General features: G+C 37.8%; 1 protein-coding gene across 2 annotated transcripts; it reads left to right on the plus strand.

The window, feature by feature from the left end:
• The first annotated feature begins 991 nt into the window (after positions 1-991).
• On the plus strand, positions 992-22,477 carry DDX52 (DExD-box helicase 52). Of its 2 annotated transcripts, none has more exons than XM_042915760.1 (15): positions 992-1,091; positions 2,133-2,295; positions 6,944-7,071; positions 8,012-8,197; positions 9,991-10,134; positions 10,794-10,905; positions 11,757-11,829; positions 12,334-12,537; positions 14,165-14,255; positions 16,737-16,859; positions 16,993-17,143; positions 17,335-17,410; positions 18,687-18,758; positions 19,336-19,428; positions 21,960-22,477. In XM_042915760.1, exons 1-15 carry the CDS (start codon positions 1,005-1,007, stop codon positions 22,015-22,017), a joined length of 1,761 nt encoding a protein of 586 aa, XP_042771694.1. In that variant the 5' UTR covers positions 992-1,004; the 3' UTR covers positions 22,018-22,477. The 2 variants fall into 2 exon arrangements, with proteins under 2 accessions (XP_042771694.1, XP_042771696.1); XM_042915762.1 differs by having other exon boundaries at positions 1,020-1,091; positions 2,167-2,295.
• The last annotated feature ends 649 nt before the right edge of the window (positions 22,478-23,126 follow it).

The following is a 23,126-nucleotide window of genomic DNA, read 5'->3' on the forward strand; positions in this document are numbered from 1 at the left end:
GCCACCATCATCATTTCTACTTTGACTAGCCTTCCTGTTTCCAGTCTTAGCCTTTCTACATCCATTCTCTAAATAGCCAGAGTAATCTTTTATAAAACATTCACTCATTCAGTCATCAAATATTTATTGAAGAGTGCACAGAAACTGGGAATACAGCAGTGAAGCAAATTAGATTCCTGTGCTCATGGACTTTCATTCTAGGACGGGGAGAGGCAATGCATAAGTGAATAATTTTGTACAGTACAAATACAATGAAGAAAATAAATATAATGTAGTATGCTAAATCATGTTCTCGCAGCAAAAAATAATAATAATAATAATTAATACCTTCACAGCAAGTTTAGATTAAAATCCAAATTCCTTACTATGACCTCCTTATACGACTCAATGAGATCTGGTTTCTATTTGTCCCTCCAACCTTATCTGTACTACATTTCCTCATTGCAACTTGGCTCCAGTCACCCTGACCTTTCTATTTCCTCAATGTTTCAAACCTTTTTCCCCCCTTCTTCAAATACATGTTTCCTCTACCTGGAATGCTGTTCCCGGATCTGGGAACGACTGCCTTCTCTTAGCTCAAATATCACTTCTTCAGAATGAACCTGACTAATTTGCCTAGAAGTTGCTCCCGGTGCCTTTCTCTATCAATTACACTGTTACTTGTTTCATTCACAGCGCTTTTCACTTTCGAAATTATCTTGCTTAGTTAACAATTTTGTCTCCACTTATATGTAAGTTTCCTGAGGTGGGGAATCTTAAGGTGTCGTTCACCAAACTACCCATAAAAGTCTAGAACAGTGCCCGGCATAAGAGCATCTTGATAAATAATTTTTTTAATCAACAAAGACAGGCTATACGATCCAGCCTCTCAGAATCGCCAGGCTCCGCCCCCTCCTCCCCGCCCCCCCGGCAACCACTTCCGCCCACGGCTCGGGCCCCAGACTTTCTAGGAGAAGAAGTTCTCTGCGCAGGCGCCCTGCGGTCGCGGAGCTGTCTGGGTAAAAATGGATGCTCACGATCTCTTTCGCCGGCTTGGCGTGGGGGCCAAATTCGACGTGAGACGTTTCTCGGCGGACGCGGCGCGATTCCAGGTACTGTGCGCAGAGCAACAAGTCTGAGTAACAGAGAAGGCGCAGGAGCCCGAAAATGATCTGGCTACTGGTAGAGCCGGCACGCGGAGGCCGTGGCCTGGTCGTGAGGCATTTCCTTTCTTTTTGCGTTGGGTTCGAGCGCAGACCTATCCGGTCAAGTCCTGCGTTCCGAGTGAACTCTTACTCCTCTTATAGTCTTAGGTGGGCCTGGCACGGAGACCCTTGCCCCCTCACCGGTTTCTAGTTTATTCAAAGCACAATTAGAATCCTTTCAAAAGTAGCAATTTCTCCAAAACTGGTGGAAAGGGATTTCAAAAACAGAATTAACCCAAAATGAAGAGAACAGTTTCTTTCACTGTAGTCTACCCAGGTTGGTTTGCCGTGCGTATAGCTTTAGTGGGCATGGGTCTTTTTATTCCCACACCCTCGTGGCGTGTAAAGTTACCTATGAGAAGAGTGATTTAGAAATGGGGAATCTTACATAGGTAAGTGGCGGGTGAATGATAAGCCAGGAGAAGTTAGTTGGGGCCCGATTATGGAAAATCTTAAGCATCAACCTTGTCATCGGGCGACACGTGTGTTTCACCTTTCTCTGGCAGTATGGTGTTAAGAGTCTGAACTTGAGACAGATTTTTGGGGTCCAAATACTTTTGAGACCTTGGTCAAGTTGTTTGACCTCCAAATGCCGAGAATTTTTTCATTGGTAATATCGCTGTTTACCTCTTACCGTTGTTGAAGGCTGAGGTAATTTAATATATACAAACATGCTTAGAAATCTGCCTGACAGCATATAGATGTTATGCTGATAAGCATATATGTGTTAATTGCTATTATGATTATTACTGTTAAAAGGTCAGGAAAGTTGTCATCTTGTGTTCTATTTGCCCAAAACACACTTGTCAGTTCAACAAACACCTTTCACCCTTGGTGAAAGGTAAAAAAAGATGGTGAGTTATTATACCCACATCCTTACTTGCCAATACTGCTTGGGTGAAAGCAATGTCAGTCGGTAGATTGCTTTTTAAATTTTTTGGGTTTTAGGTAGGAAAAAGGAAATATGACTTTGATTCTTCAGAGGTGCTGCAGGGACTGGACTTCTTTGGAAACAAGAAGTCTGTCCCGCTTCAAGATGAAGAGAAAAAAGAAAGCCTAACTGAAAGGAAGAGGGAGCAGAACAAAAAAAAGAGGAAGATGATGACTTCAGGTTAGTTCTTGGTTTCTTTTTTTCCTTCTTTATTATTTTTTTTCAATTACAAAAATATTAATACAGGCTTAAGGTCAGACAATATACTGTCATTCCATTAGTTAATGGCATTCAGGTTGTTTCCAGGTATTTCCCATTACAGATATTGTTACAATAAAGGTATTTGTGGAGGGCCTTAGATATTTGTGGTTCAATTGGTTGAGCCTCCGACTCTTGATTTCGGGCTGAGATCATAATCCCAGGGTCGTGGGATTGAGCTCCAAGTTGGACTCCGCACTGAGTGTGGAGCCTGCTTAAGATTCTTTCTCTCTGTGCCCCTTTCCCCCTGCTCACTCACACTCTCTTTCTCTCTCCAAAAAAAAAAAAAAAAGATACTTGTACATATATCCTTTTGTCCTGTTATTTCTTTTTTTTTTTAAGTAAAAATTTAAATAAATGTTTATTTACTTATTTTTGAGGGTGGGGAGGGGCAGAGAGAGAGGGAGAGAGAATCCCAAGCAGGCTCCACACTGTCAGCTGTCAGTGCAGAGCCTGGCTTGGGGCTTGAATTAACGAACCTAGAGATCATGACCTGAGCCAAAATCAAGAGTCCTCAAAGGACTGAGCTACCCAGGTGCTCCATAGGTCCTGTTATTTCTGTAATTAGCATCCCAAAAGTGGAATCACTGGCTGAAAGAGTATGCTCACTTCTTTCTCTAAACATATACTGAAAAATGACTTCCCACACCCTTGTCAATGCTGGATACTACTGGTCTTAAATTCTTTGTCAGTCTAATGAATGAAACTTTTTTTGTTTATATTTTCTTGATAACTGGTGAGGTTGAGCATTTTTTTATGCTTTAGTGGATATTTACATTTCAACATTTGTGAACCATCTGTTCTTACTCTTTGCCTATTTTTCATAGGTTTGGTTGTTTATTTCTGTACTATATCTTCTTCGTTATAGCTGTTAAGTTTCCTAGCTGTTTACCTTTTTCAATAAAATAAATCCTTATACATGGTTTTTAAAAGTTATACAGTGGTTAGAAGCAAATCTTCTTCTCATTCTTCTCACTATTTCTAGTCCCCTATTTCTCCAGAGGCAACCACTATTAATCATTTTCTTATGTATTTTTGTAAAGATATATATTCATTATAATTATACTTCCTTTTATTACCTGAATAATAGCATACTGTATATGTTATTCTATTCTGAACCCTTCCTCCTCCTACACTTTGTTAAAACAACAACAACATATTTGGAGATTGTTTGCAACCAGTAGGAATTGCACTGCCTTTCTCATTTTAACAAAATAGTATCCCATTGTACATTCCATAATCAATTTAACAAATTCCTTTGTGATGGACATTTAGTTTGTTTCCTCACTTTTGCTATTATCGTGTTGGCAATAAATGCTATTCCACTTATCTTTGTGTGTATGTGGGGGTTATATCTGATAAATTCTTAGAAAAGAAATTTCAGGGGCGCCTGGGTGGCTCAGTCGGTTAAGCGGCCGACTTCAGCTCAGGTCATGATCTCGCAGTTCGTGAGGTCGAGCCCCGTGTCGGGCTCTGTGCTGACAGCTCAGAGCCTGGAGCCTGTTTCAGATTCTGTGTCTCCCTCTCTCTGACCCTCCCCCGTTCATGCTCTGTCTCTCTCTGTCTCAAAAATAAATAAATGTTAAAAAAAAAAAAATTTTTTTTTTTTTTTTTTTAAAAGAAATTTCAGGGGCACCTGGGTGGCTCAGTTGGTTAAGCGTTTGACTCTCGATTTCGACTCAGGTCATGATCTCATGTTCCTGAGATGGAGCCCCATGTTGGGCTGTTGGGCTCTGTGTAGAGCCTGCTTGGAATTCTCTCCCCCAGCCCCTCCCCTGCTTGTATGCCTGGCGAGCTCTTTCTCTCTGTCTCCCTCTGTCTCCCTCTGTCTCTCTCTCTCTCTCAAACTCAAAATAAATAAACGTTAAAAGAAAAAGAAATGGAATTTCAGTGTTAACAAATAGATTTAAATTTAGGTATTTTGGAATTGTCCACCAGAAACATTGTATCAACAGGAAGTCCACTGCTGTGTTCATTGAATCATAGTATAGGGTATGCCATTACACATTGTAGGGATGTTATTACATAATTGACTTGACAAGTCCTTGTATAAGGACATTTACTTTGTTTCCACAGTTTTGCTGTTACAGTGTTACAATAACAGTCATTTTACTTCCCTGACTGCAAAGCCTTCCACCAAAATTAGTTAAAAGAAAAAAAAAAAAAATGACCAGCCACAAATTTGGGAAAAGGATTCAAATGTTAAGCAACCAGAAATATAACTTAGCACATTATGTGGCATAGTGCAGAGTGGTGTGGCACACCATGTTTTTGTTTTTGTTTTTGTTTTTGTTTGAGAAAGAGAGAAAGCACATGCACACATGTGTGGAAGAGGGACAGAGGTAGAGAGTCTCAATCCTACTACCTTAAGATCATGACCTGAGCCAAAATCAAGAGTCAGACGCTCAACTGACTGAGGCACCTTGGTGCCCCATGGCATATCATGCTTTGATTGTTCAACTAAATATTTTCTCCCTAAAATGATAATGTAGAATCAATGTAAAACAAACTCAGTTAAAATTCCAGTAGGCTTTTTGGGTAGAAATTGACAAAGGAATTAAAAAAAAAAAAAGTTAGACATACACCTACCATATGATGCACGTATTTCACTCCAAGAATTTACCTAAGAGAAAGGAAAGCCTATGTCCTCACGAAGACTTCTACACGCATGTTCATAGCAGCTTTATTTTCAGTAGCTAAAAACTGGAAATGACCCAAATGTCCTTCAATAGGTGAAGGATAAACAATTTGTATATCCATACAATGGAATGCTACGTATAAGTAAAAAAGTTAACTATTGACACATGCTCAACATGGATGAATCTCAAAATAACTATTCTGAGTGAAAGAAGCCAGACTAAATTGAGCATATATTACATGATTCCATTTATATAAAATTCCAGAAAAGCAAATTATCTCTAGTGAGAAAGCAGATATGTGGTTGCTTAGGGATAGAGCAGTGCATTAAAAGGGGCCACAAGGAAATTTGGGGTGGTGATGGGTATAGCTTGAATGGGGTGATGATTTAACAGGTGTATACATATGTCAAAATTCCTCAAATTTATACTTTTTTTTAAATGTCATTTATCTATTTTTGAGAGAGAGAATGAGAGTGCAAGAGGGCTAGGGGCAGTGAGAGAGGGAGAGAAAATCCCAAGCAGGCTCTGCACTGTCAGCACAGAGCCCAACACGGGGCTCAAACCCATGAACCGTGAGATCATGATCTGAGCAGAAATCAAGAGTCGGACATTCAACCGACTAAGCTACCCAGGCGCCTCTCAAATTTATACTTCAAATAAATGCAATTTATTGTATGTCAATTGTGCCTCAGTGAAGTGAAAAAATTTTTAAAGAAATACCAGAAGTGGTCTTGCGTATTGTTCTTCTTAGAATTTTTAAGGTTATTCTTACATATTTATTTTGCCATGTGAACTTTATTTTTTTTTACGTTTATTTTTGAGAGACAGAGAGAGCTCAAGCTGGGGAGGGCCAGAGAGAGCAAGGGAGACACAGAATCCGAAGCAGACTCCAGGCTCTGAGCTGTCAGCACAGAGCCCGACACAGGGCTCGAACTCATGAACCATGAGATCATGACCTGAGCAGAAGTCAGACACTCAACTGACTGAGCCACCCAGGTGTCTGCCACATGAATTTTAAAGTCAGCTAGTCTGGTTTCCAAAACAATCCTGTCATGACTTTTCGTTAAACTAATTTTAGTTATAGTGAGAATGGCTATCTTTATATTACAGTAGTCCTTACTATGCTGTGTTCATTGCTATTATAAGTGAAATATTTTCTTTCATAGTATTTATTTTCTAACTGGTTACATACAGAAAAACTGGTTGTCTCATTGAAATCTCTCTTAAATTTTTTTAAATGTTTTTATTTATTTGGAGACAGAGCAAGAGGGAGAGGGTCATAGAGGGGGGCGGGGAGAGAATCCCAAGCAGGCTCCAAGTTGTCAATGCAGAGCCCCATATGGGGCTCAATCTCAGGGACCATGAGATCATGACTTGGGCTGATATCAAAAATCAGACACTTAACTGACTGAGCCACAGAGGCGCCCCTGGAATCTGTTATTTAAGTATTTTCAATTTGATCTCTTGTTGTTTTCAAGTATACAGTCATCTACATATTACACAGCTGAAATAACTTCAGAGCTCTGATTTTACCAACAGAGAACTTGCCTCTCCGTTTCCAATTTTTATACCTCTTATTACTTTCTTTTCTCTAGTTGTATTAGCTAGTGCTTTACTTTAGTGTGAAGCTATGGCCTGTTTGCTACACTCAAGAATGTTGCACTTAAGGGGCGCCTAGGTGGCTCAGTTGGTTAAGCATCTGACTTCGACTCAGGTCATGATATCACAGTTCATGGGTTCTAGCTTCACATTGGTCTCTGTGCTGACAGCTCAGAGCCTGGAGCCTGCTTTGGATCCTCTGTTTCCCTCTCTCTCTCTGCTCTTCCCTGCTCATGTTCACTCTCTCTCTCTCTCTCTCAAAAATAAATAAACATTAAGAAAAAAAAGGATGTTGCATTTAAAATCTTTTAATTTTTTGATATATATTTTAGAAATTACTTCTCAAGAAGAAGGTTCTATACAGTGGATATCATCTGTGGAAGCAAAAATTGAAGATAAAAAAATTAAAAGAGAAAATAAACTAACTTCAGGGAAGTTGGAGAATCTCAGAAAAGAAAAGGTTAGAAAAATGTCTTAGCCCCAGTTGATTTTCTGACCTAGTGAATTTTCCCTTGTCCTTGGAGTGTTCTGTTGGTAAAAGTGAATACAGTATGTGTGTATACACACATACATACTATTCTTATATAGTATACTATATTTATATACTACATACTATGTAATTTTTTGACCTGTTCAAATTTCAAGATTGATAATGTATTTGGAATGAATCTTTTTAAATTTCATATCCCCTTTGATAAACAAAATTTTCCCCCTTTCTTCTCTTTGTTAAGCTGGTTTAGAAAGATTTCCTCTGACAGGGATTTGAGAGTTAGAATTCTTAAGAAACCTATTTTATACCTTGGGACTAGGGGGAGTAGAATACAGAAAAAACAACAAATATATCATTGTCATGTCTGTTGCACGCCTGCCATGTTACAGATGGAGAATATTGTTCAGCTCACTTCAGGAACCCAGAATCCAGAATTTGGCTCTCTATCAGAGAATGGAAAATAAACCAAATCAACACTCTAGACTCTGTTTTTGGTCCTCAGTTTTAATAAGTAGAGTTTAGAGTAAATCATCAAAAAGCATTGGCACTTGCGTGGTTAAGTGGCATATAAAGAAAAATACTAGATGGATTCAATTTCTGCCTTCTAGAAGCTTATATAAAATTACAAGTTAATAATTATCATGGTAGCATATTAATATGAGTAACACATTACTCATGGTATTGACACATTAATATGAAGAAAGTGGATGGATGGGTTTTATTGTTATGAAGGTCTTCTGTCTATGAAAGGGCATGAAATATATCTAGTATCTGTATCTTTTAGTGCTTGGAATTTCACCAAAAAGTTTCATGCTACTAAAGCTTATGCTGGAAACTGTTACTGTTGCTTTATAACATCTTATAAAGTATATGACCATAGTTATGGTGACCCCTTTCTTTCACTTTTCAGATAAACTTCTTCCGGAATAAACACAAAATTCATGTCCAAGGAACTGATCTTCCTGACCCAATTGCTACATTTCAGCAACTTGACCAGGAATATAAAATCAATTCTCGACTACTTCAGAACATTCTAGATGCAGGCTTCCAGATGCCTACACCAATCCAAATGCAAGCCATTCCAGTTATGCTGCATGTGAGTATGAAGGTCTATGATGCCTCTAACATTCCTTCCTCTGTGTATTAGCCCGTTCTCTTCCATATTTGAAGTTTTCCTTTCTACCTTATCTCCCCCTGTTGAAATCCTCCCTTTACTTTTAAGGTCCATCTCAAATGTCTGTGCCACCATATCACTATAATTCGATGTGATCTTTTTCTTTTACCAACCCTGTTTCCTCTACCACCAGTTCTCCAAGGTATTCAGTGTGTTCTTTTTCTTACCACATTTATCTTACACTTTATGTTTATACTAATTATGTTTACCTTTTGCATTTTTCTAGAGTGTAAACCCTCTGAGGATAAGGACTGTTCTGTTTATTCATCCCTGATTAATTTATAATTCCCAGGAACTATTTCTGAAATATAGAATTCTTGTACAGCCTGACTTTTTTTTCCCCAATACTTTTTGCTATTGAAGTATACTTTATATAATAAAATGCATACATTGTAAGTTCACAGTTCAGTGAATTCCAACAAGGCATACCCTATGTAACTGTCACCCCAGTGGGGATGTGTAACATTTCTGTTGCTCCAGAAAATTCTGTGCCCTTTCCATTCAGTCCTCACTCCTGCCCAGAGGTAACCACTGTTCTAGTTTCTATTGCATGTATATTAGTTTTGCCTCTTCTAGAATGTCATGTAAGTGGTATCGTCCATTATTTATTTTTATTTTTTTATCTCTGGTTTCTTTCACTCTGCATAGATTGTTTTTGAGATTTATCCATGTTGCATTGATCAGTAATTTGTGAGTAGAATTCTGTTGTTTGAAAATACCACAATTTGTTTATCTACTGGTTGATAGAGGTATGGATTAATTTAAGAGTTTTGGAAATGAAATTTTTCTGAGGTTTCTTTTTGTACTAACGAGAGCTGACTTTTCCCCCCAGGTAGCCAAGATGGCCTTTCGGTTCTGGTAGCCAAAAGATATGTGTTACCTTTTCATCCATACTTGTCCTTTCTGTTTTCTTTGGGAACTGAAGTGAGAGTACTTTTGAATGATGTTGACTCACATTATAGTAAATTTGCTTCTAATTTTCATTTAAGATTATTTCTGTTGCAACTTAAAGCTTTAAAATCATAGTGACTTTTTGAAGACTGTCACATAAATTACTGTCACTCAGGATATTGCCAGTTTTTATTTATTACCTTCAGCCATTCTGTTATTTATTAAAACCTTCGCTATGGAGGGGCATCTGGGTGGCTCAGTTGGTTAAGTGTCCGGCTCTTAATTTTCAGGTCAGGTCATGATTTCATGGTTCCTGAGATCAAGCCACGAGTTGAGCTCTGTGCTGACGGCATGGAGCCTGCTTAGGATTCTCTCTCTGCTTCTCCCCCCACACTCATTCGCTAACTCGCTCTCTCTTAAAATAAATAAATAAACTTAAAAAAAAAAAAAAACCATCTTCCCTAGGGATTGAGCAATACTGATATTGGGGGGAAAAGTTGGTTTTAGAATTTTGCTTTGATAAGAGTTTAGTGCAAAAGAAAAATTGAAGTAATGGAAATACTTGAGGTTTTGAATTATCTTTGGATTTTAGTTATCCATATTCTTTACCCAGTTCAAATGGAATTTGGTGGCAATGCTCAGAAACTCCACTGGGGCACTGGTGGATGATGTTAGAAAAGCAAATGTGGGAAAAGTTAGATTAGCAGTGGGAATATGAATGACTGCATTCGTTATGATTATTTTATTATTTCTGTGGCTGGTTGCATTACTTAACCACGCTCTGAAAAGTTTATGTACTTATATGTAATATGCCTTGTTTTTAGGGTCGAGAACTTCTGGCTTCTGCTCCTACTGGATCTGGAAAGACTTTGGCTTTTAGCATTCCCATTTTGATGCAACTAAAACAACCCACAAATAAAGGCTTCAGAGCCCTGATTATATCACCAACACGAGAACTTGCCAACCAGGTATGACTTGTAGCTTTGAAAGAGGATGGGTTTGGTGTTTGCTTCAGTCATTTCTTTTATGAGGGTAATAAAAAGATCTCAAAAAGAGTAAGGTCCTTGTTTTTTGGCATGGGCAAGTATTCTGTACAGGCACTCTATTCTGTATCTTACTGTTCATGGGCAAGTTTTTTGTCTTTTTATGATGTTCTAAAACAACGATTTTAACATTAATGATTCTTTGGTAAATGCTCTAAGACGTTTTAAGCTTAGGCTACGGTAATATATAGTTCCTCTCTAAAATGTATTTTTCTCACCTAGGTGAATGAAACCTCATCTCAGTTTTTGAGAGGAAAAAAAAAAACATACAGTGACGTGTTCTACCCTTCCAATGTGCTTAATAGAAAATACATGCCAAGTATGAAATAGTTTTATAATAGCACTATGTTCTAAAAACAGTACATAGCAGATTGGAAAATGCCGAGATTCCAGGTTAATGTACATGTTATTATGGGTTTAATTTCCCACATTGAGTATAGGGTTTACCCAAATAAATAAAACTTTAAGATAAATAAATAACTTATTCATGGGTTGGTAATAGATTTATTTTAATAATGTAAACAAGACAGTACATCTCATTTAAGTATCTTAACAGCTAATGTTTTTATCATTTTCCATTTTAGATTCACCGAGAGTTAGTAAAAATCTCTGAGGGAACAGGATTCAGGATACACATGATACACAAAGCAGCAGTGGCAGCCAAGAAATTTGGACCTAAATCATCTAAGAAGTTTGGTAAGGGATTCATGTTTGAGCTGTAGAGCATACAAGGGACTTGCAAATTACAGATATTCTGTCACCTAAGAGTTCTTAAAAATGTAGGCATGCACACAATCAGTTTGGTGTTTAGAGAAGCTAAAAGAGATCTCCCCGTTCCCACTCAGTAGTTATATAAATATATACCAGTGATTCTCAACCAGAGGCAATTTTGCCCCCACCCACCTTCCACCCCAGGGACATTTGGCAATATCTGGAGACACTTTAAGTTGTCAGAACTGGGGTGCTACTAACCTGTGGTAGGTAGAGGCCAGGGATGCTGTTAAACATCTTGCAATGCACAAGACTGTCCCCTACAACAAAACATTATCTGGACCATAATGTCAGTAGTGCTAAGGCTGAGAAACCCTGCCTTATACTATTGATTTTTAATCTGCCGTGGAAATACTCTGCAGGTAAGAATGGCTCACATCCCTACCCTTGTATCAGTCAGAAAACCAGCTTTTACCTGTCTTTCATCTTGAGCTTCTAAGTAAAATTTCATTTAAAGAAAGGATTTTTCTGAAAAACAAAATGAAGTATTTGAAAATAACACTGTTGGATTATAGTGTTCTTGCTTCTTAGAAGTTGAGTAGGCAGATCAAATATAAAAGGAGAGTAAGCATAATTTGTGCTATGATGGATTAAAAAAATATATATGTTAGCTTACAAATAAGAAAGAACTTGTGTTGGTGTAGTAAGATAGCGAGTATAACCTCCCCCTCCTCTCCCCTCTTCAGGTTATTCACTGAAATTCAGGAGACTTAATTCCCTAGTTTGAGGGAAATGAATCTTGCTTTTACAATCTGTACTATTTGTTTCTCCTATAGATATTCTTGTGACTACTCCAAATCGACTAATCTACTTATTAAAGCAGGATCCTCCAGGAATAGATTTAACAAGGTACAGATAACATTTTAATCTCTCTTATGTGTATTTTCACTTGGTTGATTATATTTTGTCCTTGATTGCTTGTATTATTGCCTTTTGGAGCTTGCAATCTACCAGCTTCTAGTCAGTGTTTGTGCTGAGAACATGGTTTTTATTAAACACAGGAAAATAACTGTCTGGTCTAGAAGAAAGTTACAGATTCTGATAAGTAGTTAGTACAGAATTCCCTTAGATGTTTTCATAGCTTTCAGCAGTGGTGATGGAGTTTATAAGGTCTATGTGAAGCTCTGTTGTTGCTAATGGGACCTCCTTTCTTTGAGGCTAACAGAATAGAACACTACTTTATGTTTATCTTGTTTTTACCTTTTTCCTGCTGATTTTTATTTTACCTTTTTCTGGTATGCTGTGTGGATCTGAGAAGGAGCATAATGGTTTGACTTCTTGTGTCCCCACAATTTAGTGAAGCGTCTTAGATCTTCCAGTTCAATACCCACAAATTGTGTTGTTATTTCTTAGTGTTGAGTGGCTGGTGGTAGATGAATCAGACAAACTGTTTGAAGATGGCAAAACTGGGTTCAGAGACCAGCTGGCTTCCATTTTCCTGGCCTGCACATCCCATAAGGTCAGAAGAGCTATGTTCAGTGCAACTTTTGCATATGATGTGGAGCAGTGGTGCAAACTCAACCTGGACAATGTCATCACTGTATCCATTGGAGCAAGGTAATTGTTCTTCTGTGTTATCCACTGATTTTTGGTTTTTTAATACAAGTCCTTTCTTTTTTAGATTCAAGGAGATAGGTTGTTTGGCCTTAGATTAATAACAGGGAAAGTTTTACTGAATTCTTTAAAGTCAAGATTGATTAAGCATTTTCTATTTTAGAATAATCCAAGGGGAGATTCTCAAGTTGTCATGTTAGTATTTCTGTCATTCAGTTGATTTTTCCCATCCACAAAGCATGACCTGAGTTCTATAGCCACCCAGGGGATTTAGTTTCTTGGATGGCTTAATTAAGTAGGACGACAGAGGAGAAAGCTGATATTACCAAGCCCCTTGATTTATAATTCCTTTAAAAAAATACTTGGGGGAGCATTTTATGCTAAGTGAATGTGCACTAGTAGAAAAAAGTTGTAGGAAATTATAGCCACTTGATAGAATATTGTGCAACCTAAGAAATGATAAGTATGAAAATTATTATGAAAAAGTTCTTTATAATACCATATTAAGTAAAAAAAAAAAAAAGCCAAATGGGAGAATAAAAAATACCCTGTCTACTTTAAACTTAAAACTTCTGTTATATAAAAAGAAAGTAGGGGCGCCTGGGTGGCTCTGTCAGTTGAACGTCCGGCTCTTGGTTTCAGCTCAGGTCATGATCTCGCAGTTTGTAGTTCAAGCCCGGCATTGGGCTGTGCAGTGACTGCCCAGAGCCTGCTTGGGATTCTTGGTCTCCCTCTCTCTTTGCCCCTCCCCCACTCTTGCACAAAATAACTCTTTCTCTCTCAAAATAAGTAAACTTGAGAAAAAAAAAGAAAGCAGAACAAATTCACCATAAAGGCAGACAACAGAAGGGAAAAAATATTTATGACATAGTGTAATGTACTACAGCATCCTACAATGTTTATAAAGCCTTAAGATACCTCCCCCACAACTGTCTACTAAAAAACTTGCTAATCGTTAAGAAAAAAAGCTCAGACAAGTAATAACGACCTTAAAATTGTTCTAATTATTTGATCCAGTAATTTTATTTTTAGAATTCTTTTGTAATTAAATACATGAAAATTTATGACCAGACTACAAAAAAATGTCAAAATTTATTCTAAAATGGTAGAATTATGGACAATTGGTTGTTTATTTTTGAGTGAGAGAGAGAGACAGAGTGCAAGCAGGGGAGGGGCAGAGAGAGAGAGGGAGACACAGAATCTGAAGCAGGTTCCAGGCTCTGAGCTGTCAGCACAGAGCCCAACGCGGGGCTCAAACTCACGAATCATGATATCATGACCTGAGCCAAAGTTGGACGCTTAACTGACTGAGCCACCCAGGTGCCCCAAATTTTCTTTAGATAACATTTATAGTTAGAATAAAACATTTAAAAATAACTTTGGGGTACCTGGATGGCTCAGTTGGAAGATTGTGCAACTCTTGATCTCGGGGTTGTGAGTTCAAGTCCCCCCTTGGGTATAGGGTTTATTTTGTCTTCAGATTAAGGTATAAATAATTAAATGCTTATATTGACAATGGAAAGGTTGATTCTTTGGGGGTTATATGTAAGTTTTTTCATTTATTTAGAATTCAGGCTGTGGGGAAACAAAAATTGGTTCTTGCAATCTTCAAGGTATGTTTTCCTTTCAGGAATTCTGCAGTGGAGACTGTAGAACAAGAGCTTCTCTTTGTTGGGTCTGAGACTGGGAAGCTTCTGGCCATGAGAGAACTTGTTAAAAAGGTATATTTGGACTATCTTCTTGAATTTGGATGAAACTCATCAAGTCTTAGATGACTGGTGGGAGGCTGAGCACTATTCCTATATCATATTAGTAATCCAGTGGTAAATTTGTAAGCACATTAGGTCAACTGTTGTCCCAAGGCTGGGAGGCTCACCACTTAGAATATGCTAAGTTTTCTGTTCCAGCTCAGGGTGGGCTAGGAAAAGACCTACCTCCTGCCCTGAAAGCCTCTTTTTTCCACATCTTCCACATCTGTATTGGCTCCCTTCATCTCCTGCCATCCTTCTGCTGGTTTCTTATAGAACTGGAGCACTGTAGAACGAGTAGGACACTGAGTACGGTTTTCTGTTTTTATCCCTTCAGTAAGTATTGAGTAGAAGCCATAGTTAAAAAGTTAACTATGAGGGGTCAGGGCAGGGAATAATAAAACAAATAGAAATCCTAAGCCCTGTCCTTAGAATTTGTTCTTTTTTAGGGGTAAAAGAAATATACTTGTGTAAGATAGTTTGCAATAAAGTGTCATAAAAGGGTTTTTCTTAAAAAATTTTTTTCCTAACGTTTATTTATTATTGAGAGGCAGAGAGAGACAGAGTATGAGCATGGGGGCGCAGAGAGAGGAGGAGACACAGAATCTGAAACAGGCTTCAGGCTCTGAGCCGTCACCACAGAGCCCGATGTGGGGCTAAAACTCACAAACTGCGAGATCCTGACTTGAGCCAAAGTCGGACGCTCAACCGACTGAGCCACCCAGGCGCCCCATAAAAGCGTTTTTCTTAAGCATCCCTGTAGTCTTCCTGGGGCCAAGAGGGGGAGTTGAATTGGTTGGGGATAGCCTTATGGAGGAAATGCTACTACTGTGGGCCTTGAAGGATCTGTGAGATAAAAGGGTGGGGGAAGTTAGTGGTTGGAGGAGTAACTAGAGCAAAGTCTAAGCAGTGCACGTGAACACAGTGGGTTTGGGAGACTCATGAAGAGGTCACCTGTCTAAGGCAAAGAGTTTAAGGTGAGAATTAAAGATCAAGTTGGACAGGAAAGTAGGGGTCACCTTAAGAGAAACCACCAGACATTTTAAGGAAATGAATTTTAAGGAAAATTACTTAAACAGTGACTAAAAGTAAGGAAACCAATTAGTACGTTGTTAAATTAGGCTGCTTAGAGATGAGGAGGAAATAAATGAGGGAAATGAGGGTGACAGCCTCAGTGGTGGAAAATTAAGAGTAGTTGGAGGATGAAAGGGAAAGGTGTTTGCAAGTACCTAGTGACTATAGAAGGGGTGAAGAGCTTCAACTTTGGAGCCAGACTACCTGGACTGGAATTCTCGCTTTAGGCAAATTAACCTCATGCCTTTGTCTTGTATAAAATGGAAATAATAATATTTCCCTCAGGGAATAGTTTTAGTATTAATGAGTTAATATAAATATAGCGCTTACAATAGTGCTTGGCACATGATGCTTGTGCATTAGTTTCATCAATATTCTTAAAGATATCATTTGGCTCTAGGAAATTTAAGGTTTTCCACATGGATACTCAACCTAGAGATTATACATCAGGGATCTCTAGCCATGTCTGGTCCTTAGGAAGTCTGTAAACCCTCTGATGATATGTCAGATTTTGTGTGAATGCATGGTTGCCTATTAGCTTCATAGCCTCGGTAGATTCCGAAAGGGGAGTTTGTGAACCAAAGTAAAAAGGTTAAGCCCTGGGGCGCCTGGGTGGCTTGGTCGGTTAAGCATCCGACTTTGGCTCAGGTCATGATCTCAACGGTCCGTGAGTTCGAGCCCCGCATCGGGCTCTGTGCTGACAGCTCAGAGCCTGGAGCCTGTTTCAGATTCTGTGTCTCCCTCTCTCTCTGCCCCTCCCCTGTTCATGCTCTGTCTCTCTCTGTCTCAAAAATAAATAAACGTTAAAAAAAAAAAAAAATTTAAAAAATTTAAAAAAAAAGGTTAAGCCCTAATACAGCAGTTGAAAATATAGAAAGCTGGTTTGAAAGAGATGTGGGGTTTGATGATAGAAATGTAAACATCTGGTTAGAGCTGGTAGTTGATAACAGATTCTGTCTAACATAATAAGATAGCGATTATATTGAGAGACCGGAGAACCAAAGACTAAGCTTTGGAGGAATACCCACAATTAGGATAAACAATGAATTAAAAAGAGAGTTAATACATTTTAGCAGAATTTAAAAATCTCTGAGGCACAGAAGCCAAGAGATGATTGTTTTAAGGAGTGGGCATCTATCATTGTAAAAGAGTAAAGGGGATTAATTAGATATTATTGGAATTAGCAAGATGAAATAAGAGTTCAAGCTGAGAATGGATGGTGAAGAAGATGACGGCAGGTGTAGACCACTGATCTGAGAAATTGGCAATAAAAAGTGCATTAAATTGAATTTGGTGCTTTTATGAACTAAAATCATATGAAATACTGTGATTTTATTCTTGATTATGGGTTATATGTGCTGATTTTTGCCTTTCTTTTAGGGTTTCAACCCACCCGTTCTTGTTTTTGTTCAGTCCATTGAAAGGGCTAAAGAACTATTTCATGAGCTCATATATGAAGGTATAAATGTGGATGTTATTCATGCTGAGAGAACACAGCAACAGGTAAAGCCAAATGTGTACTTTGAAAATGATAAAGAACGACTAAATTTTAAAATATTGGCATGAAATTTATGAAGTACTTGTTTTCTGTTCCCAGAGTGGTACTAAAACATATAACACGTGTTTTATTAAACAGAGAGATAACACAGTCCACAGCTTCAGAGCTGGAAAAATCTGGGTTCTTATTTGTACAGCCTTGCTAGCCAGAGGGATTGATTTTAAAGGTGTGAACTTGGTGATCAACTATGACTTTCCAACCAGCTCAGTGGAATATATCCACAGGATCGGTGAGTTGTGTCTCCTGTCCCCACCCCTGCCACCACCGTTGGGCACCACTCATTTTAATGCCTCCTGTTCTCTTCCAATGTGCTTATTTTTTTAGTGCTCATTTTAGTGAAAAGCCAGTGACTTATATGTAAATCTTGAAGTTCCCTTTCCCCAGAAAAGTGTTTTTATGGTCTGATTTTTTTTTCCTTAGGTCGAACTGGAAGAGCAGGGCATAAAGGAAAAGCTGTTACATTTTTCACTGAGGATGATAAGCCATTATTAAGAAGGTAAATTAGGAAAAATAACTTAGTATTAAGATGGCAAGATCACTTCATAAGTATATGCACACACAATTAACAGATAATTACAAGATGGTCAGGTCCCAAATTCTGTTATGGTGTTAGTCAACCAGATTTTAGCCATGACCAAGGGAAAAATGATCAAAGGGCCTTGATTTTGCCTATCCATTATTAGATTTTGGAAGTATTCATAATGGAATGTTCGTTGTTAAATTTCAGACTCAGGATTCTCCCAATAGCCATTGGTTAATATTACTTATAATTTAATAGTGAGGTTTTTGGTTTAGTGAATAAAGTTAACCCCTGAGTCTTGTCATCCCAGTCAAAATTATCCCTTAACCATGGTGCATCCTTCCCTTTAATCTTAGGGGCATATGGAATTTTATGTTTAGTCCTAGGAAAAACTATTTTAGTAATATATTCCAGTATTATTCAGTTGCAGCCCCTTGAAGCCTGGGTAACATATGATATACTTTTAGAACCTTGGGTCTTAATTTAGCCCATCATCATAGATTTTAAAATAAAAGCAGAGTTTCCTACATTTTAGCTGCCTACAGTGAATTTAGACTCACGATAATTGATAGCACTTCACATTTCTAAGAAATGAGTTATGGCCAAAGGCAGTTTGTACTTTGATCTGTTCAATTTGTGCCTTCTGAACCTTGGCTCTGGCAGCCTTGGATTCACTTTGAGCAGACTTTTCACAAGTTCATGTGTAGAGTAGTATATTCCAACAGCCTAGATTGATATACAGTCTCCTCAGTAACTCCCAAGCATGTGAATATGATGACCTCCATATCAACATAACTATGCCTCTCAGTTTTCCATCTGGGAAATGGGGATAATGATAGTATTTCATTAGTAAAGGGTTGTTGTGTATGTTGACTAAGTTATTATATACGTGAAAAGTCTAAGATAATGCCAAGTGCATAGGTAAGCACTAGTATCTAATAAATTGAAGCTTGTGCCTTCTTTAGTTCGTGCCTCATCCAGGATCGGGTTTAGTAGCTTTTTAGGGCTTGATAAATGTTGAGAAATAGCTGCTAGATAAAATTCCTCATCGTCACATGGATTTCAGTCCAGCAGATAGTTCTAATTCAGTGTGATTACATCTGGTGGTAATTTACAGCAGAACACTATACTGCATTTGTTTCTTTTGTGTAGTTTTAGTTCCTCTTGAGTTGCACAGAGGGTTTAATGCATAAACATCACTTTAATGCTTTATGGGTTTATACAGATTTATGCTTATGGGTTCCTTTTTCAGTGTTGCCAATGTTATACAGCAGGCCGGATGTCCTGTACCAGAATACATAAAAGGTTTCCAAAAACTACCAAGGTACAGTCTTGAATTTACCTAGATCTTCTCCCTCTCTTTCTCTCTCTCTGTATGCATTCTTGCTTTCACACTCTTACAATTACAGTTCTAGCAATACTACTACTTTTAGAAATTTTAAAATAAAAGTTAATTCCTTTTTAATATCTGTGAATGTTATATCTTCTTCCCTTGTCAGTTTTTTCATTCTTGAAATATTAAGTATTCAGATTTTTAAAAAAGTATTCAATGTAAGTGACGAAATATGCTTAGAATTGATTTTAGTTCATAGCACTAATAGAAAACAGTTGCTCAAAATCAAACTGTAATGCTTGTTGGCACAGGCTATAAGTGTGACACAGGACATATTTTAATCATAATCAGTGGCTTTTTAAGAAATTGAATTTATCATCCCTTTGGGTTACCTCTCTAAATGCTATTAGGTAATTTGGCATTTTAAAGTGGATACAGTGTCATCATAAACCCGTAAGTAGATTAAAAAGTGAATTTTTATGATCAAGAATCAAAACCAGTTTTAGCTTTAGCTATTTTTGATTAAGTTCCACTGAATTTAATTCTTTCCTCTCTTTGTAACTTTCAGCAAACAAAAGAAAAAGATGATTAAGAAGCCATTGGAAAGGGAGAGCATTAGTACAACTCCAAAATATTTCTTAGAAAAAGCTAAGAATAAACAGTAAGTATATGATGAGAAAAGTTGCTGTTCGACTCTGTCATATAGTAGACGCTATTTTTCCTTAGGATAAATTTTTTGAGGTAGAATTGATAGGTTCAGTCTGTTATATAGAATGTGATAAAAGTAATACATCTTAGGTTGCCTGTGATTTGGGAACTTGGATGATTCAATCTTGGAATTTTTCTGTATTTGTATATTAATACTCAGGTTTTTTCTATCTTTGAAAGTATGATTTCAGTTCACTTTGAATTAGGATTGCACTGCCCACCACCTCCACACAGCCTACACCAGGACATTTTGCTGAGGCAGTTAGGGCTATTGACTCACATTGATGGAGTCGTCCCTGAAGCTCTGTATTCAGGCAGGATTTCAGTACAATCTTAGGCTTATGCTGAAGCACACTGTAACACCTCTAAAAAGTATGCTTTGGGTAAATTTGTAGTGGTTTAGCTGAGTTTTATGAGGATGTTAAAGCATTGATTTTTTTTTTTGGCACACACAAGACTACCTTTTGATAGAGGTAGTCAAAACCATGCTAATCAATGCTACTCTTCACACTATTGAAGGAAAATGACACTTCAAATTCTACTGGTACCAGTTAACATATAATATATACAAAATGTAGGCATTTACCAAGTACCTTTTCTCCTGCCAGGTGCTTGCATAAATGAATGAATATAAAATGAGGCCCCTTTCCTAGAGTTTGGGAAAGGAGATTAGTATACATGAAAAAAATTAGAGAATAATTTTTAAATAAAAGTTTAGAGATGAGAAATATTTTGAATTGGTGTCATTACAAAAAGCTTCTAGGAGGTAGAACTGTCTTTAAGGACAGGTAACATTTAGGCCATATAAAAGAGACAGGCATGAAAACTGGCATTGCACTTTCCTTCTAAGTCTTACTTGACATTTTGTATTGACTATGAGAAAGTGATGTTTGGTTCAAGTATATAGAGTGAACACAGTGTCCCAAAGTTTTAGTGAAGTTTTAAGCTTTAATAACTTGGTAAGAATAAATGCTACAAACTTACAAACAAAAGTGTCATTTGAAAACTTAAAACATTTTGTTTGTACTTATTTGTGTTAATTCTTAATACGTTTTTAAATTTTTTTGTGACAGCAGTTCTGGGTAACACTTAAACCAGTGGATTGGTAGAAACAGTCACCCTGCTTGGCCACCTTGGTCACCTAACCTGTCTTGTTAGACATTTTCTTGTGGTGGGCTGTATCATAACTGTTGTGTATGCATCAGAACCTTATTCTTTGAGTGATCTTAAAGCAAGAATTAGAAATGTAATCTCTTCAGGCACTGAGCAACAGCTGATGAAAGTTTTAACAAAAGTCAGAAATCAACTGGAGTATAAGATGCTGGGTATGTTGAATGTTAATAAGAAACTTCAGTATTTTAAAGAATTATACTTTGTTGATTTTTTAAGTTTGTAGCATTTACACTTGAGGTGTTAAAGCTTCAAGCTGTGCTTTGAGACTTTGAGGACATTTGGTATAAATCTCGTCATTGCAGCCCCCCATGTACAATGCTATGGCTGTCTCCATTGTCCTTACATTTAAAAGCCATCCTTCTTCATAGAGCATGTAAACAACACCTGATCTGACCCTTGCTCACCTTTTTGGTGTTTCTTTAATGACCCTAGATGACCCTAGACCCAACACTAGATGTTCCTTTAATGACCCTACCCACACCTTGCTGATAACGCTGAAGTTCATATCTTCAGGCCCAGCTTTCCATATCAACCTGAATCCTGTTGCCCAGTGGACCTGACTTTAGTCTCTATAAACTCAATCTGGTACAGTGGAGGGAAAAATTGGATTTGGAGTCAGAAGAACTGGCTCTAATACCACCTTTTCTTGGGGTATTAGTGACTTTGGACAAGTCACTTACCCCTATGTCTGATGGAAATAAGTATGTAAATCATTGCCAACTCTGCTACTCAAGGTTGGTTGAGGATTAAATGAGTTAGTATACATCCAGGAGCTTTGCATTACTAAACTATAGTAGGAAAACATTGGTTATCTTCTCAAAACTTTTTTCCTTTTTCTTTGTTAAACACCTAATTGATGGGATTCATCAGACTCTAAAATCAGACAGTCAGGGTTCATATTTAACGTTAATTACCAGTGTGTGATAATCAGCAAGTTACTCAACCACTTTGCCTTATAAAATGAGGGTAATAATCGAATCTTTTTCATAAGTTTGGGAGATTATCGAGTTGATCATATGAAGCACGTATAGTAGTATCTAGCTCTTAATCAATGTGAACCCTTATTAGGCCACCGTCAGGCTGTCTTTTATACCATGTTGTAGTGTGGTTTCCTGTGATGTTCTGTCTTACTTAGGGGGTTGTGGTTTTCTAAAGGGCAAAAACCACATCTAATGCATCCTTGTGTTCCTAGTGCCTCATGTACTTGATTATACAGTAGGCTTCAGGAAACGTTTATTAAACTGGCAGAGTTTTAGACAGTACGTATATCTAGAATGTTAGATTCAACTTTCTCTAATTTTCTTGTCACAGGAAAAAGGTCACTGGTCAGAACAGCAAGAAGAAAGTAGCTCTTGAAGACAAAAGTTAAAAACCAACTTTCTAAAAGACTTTATCAGAAATGGAGTTTAATGATCCCAGCATGAATGTTGTTTTCATGGAATACTTCAAATCCTGTAATCACCTGTAACATTTGAAAGCAACTACAAGAACATGGGACTGATGAAAAATGATCCTAAACTATCAATGCATCATGTCAAATTTCAATTTGTTGGTGACTTTTAACTGACTACACAATGGAAATAACATTCATTGACATTTCTGTGGTTTGAATCCAGAGAGATACTTCTTATAGAAGAACAAAAGCTTATGCTAAAATTAACACCCAAATGTGGTGAACTCTTAAGGATTTTTCCCTTCAAGTATGAAGGAAGGTGTGATGTATGCTGTGGAGAGTCATCTGGAACCAGATTTAAAAGTAAAGCCTTGAGGGGCGCCTGGGTGGCTCAGTCGGTTAAGCGTCCAACTTCAGCTCAGGTCATGATCTCACAGTCTGTGAGTTCGAGCCCCGCTTCGGGCTCTGTGCTGACAGCTCAGAGCCTGGAGCCTGCTTCAGATTCTGTGTCTCCCTCTCTCTCTGACCTTCCCCCGTTCATGCTCTGTCTCTGTCTCAAAAATAAATAAACATTAAAAAAAAAAAAAAAAGTAAAGCCTTGAGACTGAATGCCCCTTTCTACCACCACCACCCATTCCACCCTCACTTTTTGAGGAGGGGAGGGTGCTAGACAAGAAGCAGCACAGGCTGTCTACCAAGATTAAACCATCTACTGCTCTCTTTATTTTACTATTTCTTACTTTGTTGATGGCATTTTGTGGCATGAGCCACAACAAACAGCCTCTTCTGTGGCTGATTATTCAAGTTCCCTAGGATTTTAAATTCTTTGGTCTATTAAATATCCTTCTACCTCATTGGTAAGATAGCTTATACCTTATTTGTCATAGTGTTGCAACTGCGAGATTATGGTCAGCCTCTCCCTTTCTTTCTTCCATTTTCTATCACTTAATCATGCCCTTTCCTGTCTCTTTCCACTCAAGATTACTTTGCTCGAAAACTGATAAACACTTTATCCTGATAAGGAAGAATGTTCCTGTTACTTGATATACCTGTGGCTGCATTCTCTTACAGCTTGTCTTTCCTGA

Source organism: Panthera leo, chromosome E1, assembly GCF_018350215.1.
Source record: "Panthera leo isolate Ple1 chromosome E1, P.leo_Ple1_pat1.1, whole genome shotgun sequence".
Classification (NCBI taxonomy): domain Eukaryota; kingdom Metazoa; phylum Chordata; class Mammalia; order Carnivora; family Felidae; genus Panthera; species Panthera leo.

Bases quoted from the DNA above. Each gene is read 5' to 3' on its own strand.
- DDX52 (XM_042915760.1), top strand. From the start codon at position 1,005: ATGGATGCTCACGATCTCTTTCGCCGGCTTGGCGTGGGGGCCAAATTC. The intron at 2,296-6,943 runs GTTAGTTCTTGG...TATATATTTTAG, and splicing joins GAGGAAGATGATGACTTCAG to AAATTACTTCTCAAGAAGAA. The intron at 10,135-10,793 runs GTATGACTTGTA...TTTCCATTTTAG, and splicing joins CACGAGAACTTGCCAACCAG to ATTCACCGAGAGTTAGTAAA.